Source organism: Cydia pomonella, chromosome 4, assembly GCF_033807575.1.
Source record: "Cydia pomonella isolate Wapato2018A chromosome 4, ilCydPomo1, whole genome shotgun sequence".
In the NCBI taxonomy this organism is placed as follows: domain Eukaryota; kingdom Metazoa; phylum Arthropoda; class Insecta; order Lepidoptera; family Tortricidae; genus Cydia; species Cydia pomonella.
In genome coordinates, this window is record NC_084706.1 from 8,237,792 (window position 1) to 8,250,293 (window position 12,502).

General features: G+C 35.7%; 1 protein-coding gene across 1 annotated transcript; it reads right to left on the minus strand.

Annotated features, from left to right (window-relative positions):
- Window positions 1-10,455: 10,455 nt before the first annotated feature.
- On the minus strand, window positions 10,456-12,502 carry LOC133516994 (S-phase kinase-associated protein 1). Its single transcript, XM_061850096.1, has 2 exons — window positions 12,203-12,502; window positions 10,456-12,097 (listed from the first exon to the last, which is right to left on the minus strand). Exon 2 carries the CDS (start codon window positions 12,095-12,097, stop codon window positions 11,609-11,611), a length of 489 nt encoding a protein of 162 aa, XP_061706080.1. The 5' UTR covers window positions 12,203-12,502; the 3' UTR covers window positions 10,456-11,608.

The window sequence follows — 12,502 nt, forward strand, 5'->3', positions numbered from 1 at the left end:
GTCCGCCATTTTGAATTTGAAAATTGATATCATAATTATGATATATTTTTGTTTACACTGAGACAAATAATTAGCACATGTCGTATGAAATATTTTAATTTGTTTGTTTTTTTTAATTTATTTTTATACTACGTCGGTGGCAAACAAGCATACGGCCTGCCTGGTGGTAAGCAGTATCCGTAGCCTATGTACGCCTGCAACTCCAGAGGAGTTACATGCGCGTTGCCGACCCTAACACCCTCCCACCCCTCGTTGAGCTCTGGCAACCTTACTCACCGGCAGGAACACAACACTATGAGTAGGGTCTAGTGTTATTTGGCTGCGATTTTCTGTAAGGTGGAGGTACTTCCCCAGTTGGGTTCTGCTCTAGATCTGGAATGACATCCGCTGTGCTGTGCCCTACCACACAGAGCCAGATGACATTTACAATGCCCATACCTCTCTTATAATGCCTGTGCTAAAAATGTGATTGCGAACTACCTGCAATAACTATACAGTACCTGGGCGACCGAGCTTTGCTCGGTTATAACTAACTATTTATTGTAATATGGTGGTGTATAGGTGATAATCTTAACTACATTCTTTTACTAAATTAAACTAGTCTAAAACAATAAAAATTAAAAAATTATATATAAAATTGAACATATAAAAAAAACAAAAGTTAGTCACCAGGCGGGATTCGAACCCGTAACACTCGTTTAGCAGTCCGCGTCTTAACCCGCTGGACCAGACGGACAGTGGCCGGCAACACGAAATTAGCGACCATATTCTGCGTCGAAAGAAAAACGCATTAAAACTCAAAAACACGCGTTTTCCCAAACATAAGACTAATCTAGATCGATTGTTTACCCCCAAAAACCCCCATATACCAAATTTCAGCAAAATCGTTAGAGCCGTTTCCGAGATCCCGGAAATATATATATACAAGAATTGCTCGTTTAAAGGTATAAGATAATTAAGCATTAAAACACTCGTGTGATCTTTTTAAGAAACTCACTTCGTTCGTTTCCTAAGCCCACACTCGTGTATTTTAATGCCTTTTATTATGTAGCAGTACCATAAACTACTAATATATGTTGAAAGTAAGTACAGGCCGCTAACACAATGGTAACAAAAGACAAAAGTTTTGAAAATGTAATTTTCATCATCGTCACTTGGCTGTACATTTGAGGGCCTATCGCGAACCACGTTCGACGTGTTACCTCTCTGTCGCACTTGTAAATTCGTACGTAAGTATGACAGGGAGGCAACACGTCGAACGTGGTTCGCGGTAAGCCCTCTGATGCCACCTCCATTAGTCTTTTGTACGCCGGTATAGCCTTCGACTCAATGTATAATCTACACTTTTTATGGAAACGTAGTTCCTCCTTCCCGTAGAAATATTTAACTTTCCCATCACCAAGAAAGATTATTTGCTCGCAGTTATTAACTGCTCAATTCCTCGTTTTTTCTCTGTTACTAAGTCAGTACAGTACACATATCAAACATTTTTCACTCATTTTGAAGTCATAATAACTTTTATTCTATAATTAAATTCATGTAATGTCCGCATTTAATTTATGTGCACGATAAATAAACAAATGAATGATTTGAAAGAAAAGACAAACAGCGCTTGCGAAGCTGAGCGGGGGGCGCGGGCGGGGCGAGGTATCTATCGCTCACTAGGTCGGCTACGATAGGCTTCCGCGCGCCGAGCCGACATGTTGACGGACCAGCGCGGCGTGGTTATGAATTTCGCGCCTTTTTAAGTTGATTTTACTATTACAATGCAAGCTACACACAGATATTTCTACCTTTCCATAAAATGGCTGCATATATTATTTTATAGTAATAGACTTATCTCTACGGACTTTAATTCAATATTAGATCTTACAGGACAAAAAACGCATATTAATTGTAAAGCACATATCCTATTCTTCTAATTTTTTGCCTTGCCTATTAACTTAAGAATTTAGATATGATATTGTGGATTTTTCAAACTTTAATTCAATATTGACAAAATAATAAGCTAATTTGAGTTTGACAAAGAAGCACGTTGATTTTTTTTCTAAAAATTTGATAGCATAAAGCCTCATACATATTATAAAAGACGATGCTTAAATTTTGTACTTTAATTCAATATTCAAAATTCATCAATAAAAATACATAAATACCTTATTTATATCTAACGCTCGTTCTAAATTTTCTTCATATATTACAAATATGCTTAAAAATATGTCCCATACCAGATAAACATCACTTTTCACTCTTTAGAATTATCGAAACTTATAGGGCAAAAATCCGGTCCCACTATTGGTCTATATGTGTTGACTTTTAATCGCTACGCGCCGATAGCAATTTCAATTAATGTTGTTTGTTAAAAAAAATACTTATAATAAACATTTTATTTTGTTTTATTTGGAATTATTACATTATATGTTTTTTTCCTTTTTGCCATCAACCTCGAGAGCATGAGAGCATTAATCTTATTAATTGTGACGTTATCTATGAAATGTGGATCTTTTGTCACGGACGCTTACGCTTACGTAAGCGCCATCGACAATAAGTCCCTTTCAATAAATAACGTCACAATTATACGAACGAACAAACAAATCAGTCAAAAACCGATTTTTTATTACTTTTAAGGCAGTTTACTGAAACACTAATCGACTTATAATTAATTAACTCATAATTAAATGAATTTTTAATTAATTATTGATTAAATCACTCTCTATTTATACTGTTTTTATTACTATTGAACGCTAACCAAATTTTGGTGGTAACTACTGGGAAAAAGAATTCGCAGTAGTTGGTGGTAACCAACCGAACCAAAGCGACTTGGTGGTAACTAGTAGGATTTTTTTTTCCCCAGTAGTTACCAGACTTACCAGCAGTGGTAACAACTTGGTGGTAACTAGTGGGAATAACCCAGAGCTTTCTATTATATCACGATTGTATAAAATACTGTTATAGTTGAGTTGGGAGCCTATACATTTATAGTTTGCTAAAGTACGCAATTATAGTTTGCTATCATTCCAGTCGACGAGTAGAAAAAATCTAATTACTGTCTTGTAGGCTCGAATCTTGGTCAGTCTTCTGATATCTATGTCTTCTTCCTCTTCTTGTTTCAGACTAATGACTAGTTCAAATTCGGCTGTTGTTCTCCACGAGCTTTTTCATGCTTACTTTGGTGGCGACAATACCATTCAATTCATCAAGTCATCATCATTTTTAACGAGTTATCTGACACTTTAAAGCACTGCAAAAAAATACGATGTTTCTCTGATATAATTATATACTTTGGCAAAATCAACAAATAGCATATCGATGTCTTGTACCTACTCCCATTTCTTTTCCATCACCTGTTTCAACAGTTCCAGTGCTGCGGTTCTAGCAATGAAAGCTATGATAACTATGAAAAAATAATAGGGACTTAGTCTAAAACTAATAATCATCAACAAATAAACTAAGTACCTATTGCATTCGTGATATTTTTACTTTGCATGAGTCTCCGCCTGATAATGCGGTCTCAAAGCATCCTATCAGCCGGCCCGAGCACTCGATCAGGGTAGAGCGAGATTGAGTTTTGGCGCCCTTGGTTAAACTTTTTTACCCAAATTGCAATTTAATAAAAATAATGAAAGCAGGCCAAAAGCAAGGCGGGTCATGCTCAGTATTGCCCGTCCGTCACGTCACAATATTAGGTTGCCCTGAACGTGGGCTGTTAGTGGATATCATGTACAGTCAGCTGCAGAGAAAAGTGACTCCCCCTGCATAGAAGTTTGTATGCAAAGGTGCTAAGCGAATAGGTAGTATTGTTGACTATGCATAACAAACAAAAGGGAGTACTTTTACTAAGTAGTCTTTTTTTCGAAAGCTCAAAAACAATCCAGGTCCGAAAGCCCAAAGCTTCCGAACTCAGCGCGTTCCCGTCCCGTGCAAGGCCGAAGGCCAGAGTCGGGAAAGCAGAACTTGGAATCATACCAAAGGCCAAATGTAGCTGAGCTCGGACAAGAATAAATGGCTGTGTTTTAAACAACAAGGCCGAAAGAAAATCTCTTCATAGACCTGATGACCAGGACAAAGGCCAGACCGAGAGAAAAGCAAATTGCATCGATGGCCGAGATGGACTGACACCGAAAGCCGAGCTCCACATAAGGCCGAAGGCCCAAAGTGTTTAATTGCGAAGACAAAGCTGTAGGAGAGCAGATCTTGGAATTGAATCAATATGATTTCAGCTCTCGTGCTGCTCGGTCTTTGGCCTCGCTTGGAAGCGGAACTTGCTGGTATACTTCGGGACTTCAGCCTTCACGGGAAGCCGAACCCGACCGTCAGGCCTTTCATTTCGCCATCAATTTATTTTTTTAACACTAACAATTGTACGGCTCTGCAGTAACTTGGCCTGCTGCCTCGGGATTTGGGATGCGAATTTCGGTATTGTGGGACTACGTGGAACGCGCCCTTCGAAGCTCGCTCCTTATCACGGTTGCGGTCCATTGGCTCATACAAAATCGCGCCTAGACGCTCTGCGCCTTCGGCTTTGTTATGAGGAACTCACAGCTTTTATTTTTTGTGTAGCCTAAGAAGCCTTCAGGTATCCCCGTCTGATAGACACTTAGCCTTTAGGTCGTGTACTTACTTTAATATCTGCCTGCAGCTCCGCTTTTGGAAACTCCCCTTGAAATAAAATCTCCCCTTCATGTGGCGCCCCAGGAACACAACGCATGATTTACGCAAAAATTGAAAGTAAGATGCTAACTTCGCAGTATGACACAGCTTCTCATAATGTCATCCGTTATAAACTCCACGCTCGCTAGTTTTACGAACTAAGTATTTTACTTGGAATAAATATTTATATTATATTAAAATATTTGTTAAAATTTCTGCATGAAATGTAGGTACTTCAAATTAAATTCCTCTAAAATATTACTTTCTTTAATAAACATAAAGTCGCAGAATTTCATTTATTTTGTTGTTTTTAATAAAAATAAAACCGCCAAGAGCATGTTGGGCCATGCTCAGTGTAGGATTCCGTAGTTACTCTTCTCTAACTGGAGCTTAAAGTATAGTAGATTGTTAACCAAGGGATGAAACGGTACCTTTCACCCGAGTTAAACAAATAGGCAAATTTGCATCATCAGTACCTAATTAAAGTAACAGACTTACTTGCAATCGGAGCCTTTGCAATTTCTAGCAATATTCCTTAGCGAAATCATTCAGATTGCTATATAGATGAATAAAACATATATTTTAGCAAACTGCAGTAATTTTAAAATGATTTGGTTCATTAAAGCATGAAAAAGTAAAGTATAACAATAAGTCCTAGAGATAATGCATCGTACATGAGTGCGATAAACGAATATGAATATAAAATTAGCGGGATTCTCTCTTACTTTTTACTCTTTCGTTCTAAAACTGCCAATATTCAGCGGCTTTACTCATACAGCCAATGAAACTGTTTTAGACAAATTAAATATGAAATAAAAATAGAATGAGTAAAATAAGCAAGTTTTTAACTTAAATTTTAGCTTATATACATGAATAATGCCAAATAACTTTAACAACCCCTTTAATGTCGTAATAATGTTTAACTGTGGATGTAGGTACGTCTTTTTACTATGAAGGGGAAACTTTATGCGATAACTCAAAAACAGCTAAACTGATCATGTCCACTATAGTTTTCATTTTATGTCTTTCTTAAACTCTACTTCCACGATTTTTTTCATATTTTTTGGACCTATGCTTCAAAAGTTAGAGGGGGGGGGACACATTTTTTTCTTTCGGAGCGATTTTCTCCGAATATATACACTTTATCAAAAAATGTTTGATCAAGACCCTTATAAGTTTTGAAAGACCTTTCCAACGATACCCCACACTGAAGGGTTGAAGCAAAAAAAAAAAATTCACCCCCACTTTACGTGGTACCCTAAAAAGAATTAAATTTTTAGATTTTATTCTACGACTTTGTCGGCTTTATTGATTTATATGTCCATGCCAAATTACATTTTTCTAGCACTAACGACCACGGAGCAAAGCCTCGGACAGACTGACAGACGGACATGGCGAAACTATAAGGGTTCCTAGTTGACTACGGAACCCTAAAAATAAATAAAAATATATTTTGTAAGGTCATAAATTCTGTCACAAAGTTTTTGACTGACACAATTTAATACAAAATACAGAGCTTTTAATTTAAATGATTTGAAAGCTTGTTTGTTTTGAATCGCGTCTTTATTTACTACTTACTTGTTGACTTTGGGATTTCGTTAGACGCGAATACGCGGCTGGATTGTGAAATATTATACTTTACAAAAGGGGGTAAAAATCAGTGTCACATTAATAAAATAGGTTCTATTTTTTATTTGTATGAACCTACTTTATTAGAACGTTACTTTATCACCAGTATTTGGTTCTCCGACAAGTCTGTACTTCAGCTAACTCTTCAAACTAAGGGAACTTTCAGTGACACGCTAATGACGCTATTTTTTTACTGCCATCCAACGAGTAGGTTTGGTAAAACACGTGCAGTTGCAATTTTGGCAATACCAATACATATGAATTATGTTAACGGCACCAATCATGGAACATTTAAGAGAAAGTTTCGAGTGTTTGATATTTCACCGACACCTGTAAAATTCCTATCGCTTTACGCTTTAAAAGTTGAATGTCCAATTCGTCCTTTATGTATTCTATGTATTTAATGAAAGCTACTGCAATTCGTTTCAATATTATTAACCAATTAAAACTGTTTTTTTTTTGCTCCAGTCATGGAATGTATGGCGCCATTAATATTCAAAATAACAAATATCAATGAAAAATTAAACTTAAGCAGCTCTTTGGCTCTTGTTTATGGTAAAATGTGGCCAGCGATAAAAAACTGATGGTAAATACTTGTTTTACAGGTTACAGGATTTGTCTATACCATTCCATTACTGGTGTCCGTTCCATTATAGGGGTGTTTACTATATATATTTTAAGAAAGATAAAAGATCCAGCTTTTGTTAAATGTAAGATTAAACCATGTGCAATTACTTAAATAAATAATAGATATCACCTTGGAACAGGTCGCGTATTTTTTATAACATTTTTCCGAATATTATATAGAATTATGCAAAACTGAGACCGCAAATTAAGTTAAATTATATTATAAGTAATTCAACATTAAATAAGCTTTTAACCCATATATATGAATAATAAGGGATCTGTACCTATAGCTTGTTTATCAGTCAAAACCTTTTTGATAAAACTTATGACCTAAGTAATGAACCCTAATTCCGGAATTGAAACCCAGAATCAAAAATCAGTGCCGGAATTGGAAACCATCCGATATTGCATGCCCTACTCTTGTTCAAAATAAAGATACGAGGGTAAATTGAAAAGTTTTGAGCCTAAGGTTAAAATTAAAAAGAAAAAATAATACCTACTCGCACGAAGACTTAGGTACATACTTTTTTTTATCATAATACACTATCGTATCTTTGTTGACAAAGGCAGGCTTGTGGCCCCTACTATTCGCTAAAAATCTAATCTTCGGCAGACCTGTGGTGTATTACTCCCGCCGCCCCCATTGGGAAAGGAACAGGCCTGCAGAAGTTGACTACTATTCATAAGTAGCTATTCAAAAATACAATCTGTAAATAGAGTCATTGTTTTGCTCTACATTAACTTCTCTTCTCTATTCTGACTTTCTCCTTTCCTTATTCCTGTCTTCGGTGGTGCCTGGTGACGTGGCCCTTTCGGCCGCGACACCAATCTTGTCATAAAAATGTGCAGTCGCTGGTCACTATATCGACTAAACTGTATAGTCACGTTAAAAAATATCTTTCGTTTTTCTTCTGTCACAATTGCAAATTTTGTGATCTAATTCTAAAGGAGGTTCGCGATTTCCTTTAGAATGAATAAAATTGAGCACCATTCTGTCATAACATAAAGTACTTACAAAAAAGCGGCCAAGTGCGAGTCGGACTCGCCCATGAAGGGTTCCTTTATGACGTAAAAAAAAACTACTTACTAGATCTCGTTCAACATTTTACCACTTTGGACACACATTTTACCACTTTGGTAGTGTCTCTCGCGCAAACTATTCAGTTTAGAAAAAAATGATATTAGAAACCTAAATTAAATATCATTTTTGAAGACCTATCCATAGACACATGTATAGATACCCCACATGTATGGGTTTGATGAAAAAAAAAATATATTTTTATTTTATGACTTATTAAAAAAACTACTTACTAGATCTCGTTCAAACCAATTTTCGGTGGAAGTTTGCATCGTAATGTAAATTATATTTTTTTTTTAGATTTTTCATTCTGTTATTTTAGAAGTTACAGGGGGGGGGGGACACATTTTTTCACTTTGGAAGTATCTCTCGCGCAAACTATTCACTTTAGAATTTTTTTTTATTAGGAACCTAAATATTATTTTTGAAGACCTATCCATAGATACCCCACACGTATGGGTTTGATTAAATTTTTTTTTTTTAATTTTATGACTTATTAAAAAAAACTACTCACTAGATCTCGTTCAAACCAATTTTCGGTGGAAGTTTGTATGGTAATGTATATCATATATTTTTTTTAGATTTTTCATTCTGTTATTTTAGAAGTTACGGGGGGGGGGGGGGGGGACACACATTTTACCACTTTGGAAGTGTATCTCGCGCAAACTATTCATTTTAGAAAAAAATGATATTAGAAACCTCAATATCATTTTTGAAGACCTATCCATAGATACCCCACACGTATGGGTTTGATGAAAAAAGGTTTTTTGAGTTTCAGTTCTAAGTATGGGGAACCCCCAAAATTTATTGTTTTTTTTTCTATTTTTGTGTGAAAATCTTAATGCGGTTCATAGAATACATCCACTTACTAAGTTTGAACAGTACAGCTCTTATAGATTCGGAAAAAAGTGGCTGTGACAGAATCGGACAGAAGGGTTCCGTTTTTCGCCATTTGGCTACGGAACCCTAAAAAGGTCTTAACGCCAAAGCAAATTTTAGAAGATATGTGCCAGACTTTAGTAGAATCCGCTCCATCATATGCCACTGTAAAACGACTGGTATCAGATTCTAAACGTGGCAGAGAAGCAGTTGAAGATGAACCTAGGTGTGGTAGATCAATAACGGCTTCTACAGTCGAATATGTTAATAAAATACTAGATATGATTACAAATGACAGGCGGTTGAAAGTTGTAGAGATTGCGGAGACAATTACCATTTCCTATGAGCGACTACAAAACATAATTACCAAGGGTCTTAGATTCTGTAAGGTTTCTGCTAGGTGGGTAATACCTAAACTGCTTTCAGCTGAAACGCACCCGCCATACAGTGTCACAGGATTGTTTGGATCTGTTTCAATGCGACCCACAAGATTTTCTTGGTCGTTTCATAACTATGGACGAGGGTCCACCGCAATACACCGGAGTCAAAAGTAAGTGCTAGCATTTTATTTTACGCCGCTCGTCTATAGCCAAAATGACGCGCGGAGACCTATGTTCAGCGTTGAATAAGACGTATAAATAATGGAGATACAGTTCTGGTAGTGATACATTTTTTAATTAAATATTTCCTCCTCTTTAATAATATTTTATTCAGATTTCTTTAATATTCATACTTTTTGAGATATTGGCGAGAAACGAATGTCTTCTTCTTTTCGCCTTCTTTTGTATACAACTTTTTTTTTTGTGTGCACTTCACAGGGGTCGGAACCGGTTTTTTGCAAAAACAACGAAATAACCATATATTTCGGTTTATTTTATACTCAAAATGTAGGACTCAGTTGTGTTTTTAGATAACGACTTCGTATTATTAGATTGTCCGATTAGGAATGAAATAATTAACAAAGAACGAAAAAATACCGTTTTCGTTCCCATACAAAAAATACCGGTTTCCGATCCCTGGCACTTCATATACATTTTTCTAAGCATCATTCCAAATCCAATGTGGTATCACACTAATTTTTAGGAGTAGTATCTCAGTTTGTCACTATTTTGAAGTTGTTGAGTAGGTAGACTTTATAGACTATAGACTTAGAGTTGCTAGTTTAAAAATAAAAAAGGTATAATTTGTCTTTGGGGGGGGGAGGTTTTTTTTTGACATTTTCCTTTATAAATCTTCATTTTTCATTTTATTCCCTTCATATTTTTTTCTCTAAATAAAATAAATATTTTTAAATGTACAACTCATAATCTTTCATGATAATACATTGCCCCTCCCCCCTATTGCCACCACCAACCCCTCATATTGGCATTTTCCATAATAAATATAGAATAAAATCTCAATGCGCCTGGGTTAGGCGAAGGGTTTAGTTATTAGGGTTAAATATTTCTATATTTACACAGACAGAATCGCACCATAAGGGTTCCCTTTTTGTTTACTTTTTTGGTGCGCAACCACCCTAAAATTGGAACTGATGAACTGACACATTGAATTAAAAGGTGTCATTATAGTCATTAAATTATACAAAAGCATTTAACACATTTTTTTTTTTATTAAAATCATTTATTTTATGCTATCATCTGAATGTGACAGTTTGTTTTGATTTATAATTAAGAAAATCATTTTTCAAGTGTTTAAAGAAATTTAAAGTATTAATGATCAAAGCTAAACAGCTATGACAAAATTATCGTGGTATATATCAATGTTTACAGTGACCATTTCTTAGACATGGCAGAATACAGATTTGAAATGAGAGATATTAATAAAAATTAGAAAATGGTTTTACTTTAGCGTAAAACATGTTACACAGCAATTATTCTTTCAACATTTCACAAAAAGAATTGACTATTAAGATGAAAGTGGACGACCATGCGAAAAGCACCTTTGGAAAGGTGCTTTTCGCTACAAACAGAAAATATTTTGAAACAGTTTGATGTATTTCAAACACAGCTAAACCCCTTCATTTGATATTTTTCAAATTTCTAATTCTTAAAAAAGTAAGGAGCATTTTAAATGTTATATGGAACCTGTTTTTGGCCCCTAATAAAATCCAAAAAATCTAAGAGCCGAAGAAAATGTTTTCCATAATGTCAATAGGTAGGAAAATGGGGACTATGTTTGTATGGGAAGTGCTCATCCCCTTTCCTCTTAAAATAATATGTACCTTAACTAAAAGATACCTTGTTTGGATTATTCACTGTACAGATTAAATCCCTGTTAAAACTAAGATACGATATTCAACATAAAAAGTTATATTTCTCATTGGACTGCACAAGGAACCAAATAATTTATTGTATGTATGGCCAAGGAATTTAATTTCAGTACCATTTTGCACCTTGTCACAGTCATGATAGTATGAGGTGACGCTAGGGACTTACATATTGATTGTCACTGTGACAAAATGGTATGGATCTTAATTATTTGACTGTTCCTATGCATGAGTAGGGGTGAACTATCTTAAAACAAAAAATACCTTACCTGACAAGCCACAAAAATGATAAAGGAAACTATAAAATACTGCAATATTTTACATGTTTGTCTTACACACAACTATGACTATAGTTATAATTATTTGTGTCAATAGTATTAGGTTTCTTCTATTCTGTGGAGAGATTAGTAGGTTTACCCAAGTCCTCATCCATTATAATATTGTTGTTTGTAGTTCTGTAAATAGCTGATGAAATCAAAGGCTTACTTCTCCTCGCACCACTCATTCTCCTTGCGCACCTGATCTTCCTCCGCGGCCGTGAAATCATTCTTGATATTGAACGTCTTGCGTATCTCCTCTGGAGTTTTGCCCTTAATCATATTTGCAACCGTCTTGCATGTCACATCCAATAAACCTTTGATATCTAAATAATTCGCCGCTAAGATGAGTTCAAACAGGGTTCCCTGATCAACTTTCAAGAAATCGGCATCCCAGGATGAAATGTCGTCTGTCCTTTTCTCTTTGTTCTCGTCATCGTCTTGTAGGGGTGGATCGTCTTTATGGTACGTAGCCCATTGGATCACCTTCTTCAAAATAGCAGAATTTACATTAGGTAAGGGTACCGATTCTTCCTCATCTTCGTCCATGCCAAGATCTTCCAACATTGTTTTGATTGTGACGGAACATTTAGCTATTTCAACATCGACATCGAAAATCTCGTTATCGGACGACTGTAACTTTATGTTCGGCATCTATAAAAATACGAACAATGATCTTAACAAAAATACGCAACGCCATCTTAAAATGAGCATTACACAGAAACGATTACGCTGTATTGCAAAATTCTATATACTCACGTTCTAATGTATGTAGTTCAACTATGTATTTAAGTATAGAATTTAACACGCTAAAAACTAAGCGGTACACGAAATTTATAAATAAAGTCTCACTTATTTGGTTTATTCACCGCAAGGCGAGTGGCGAACTGGCGAATGGCATTAGTGTTGCCAGGTGAGAGGAGCAACTGGAGCAAGGAGCAAATGTATGAAGTGTGGAATTAAAAGGAGGAAAATCTCTTATATGGCAAAACTATTGCAAAAGTGACCAGCTTTCAGGTTTAAATAATAGTTCCTAATCTCCGGTGGCGCTAGGTAGGC

Bases quoted from the DNA above. Each gene is read 5' to 3' on its own strand.
- LOC133516994 (XM_061850096.1), bottom strand. From the start codon at position 12,097: ATGCCGAACATAAAGTTACAGTCGTCCGATAACGAGATTTTCGATGTC.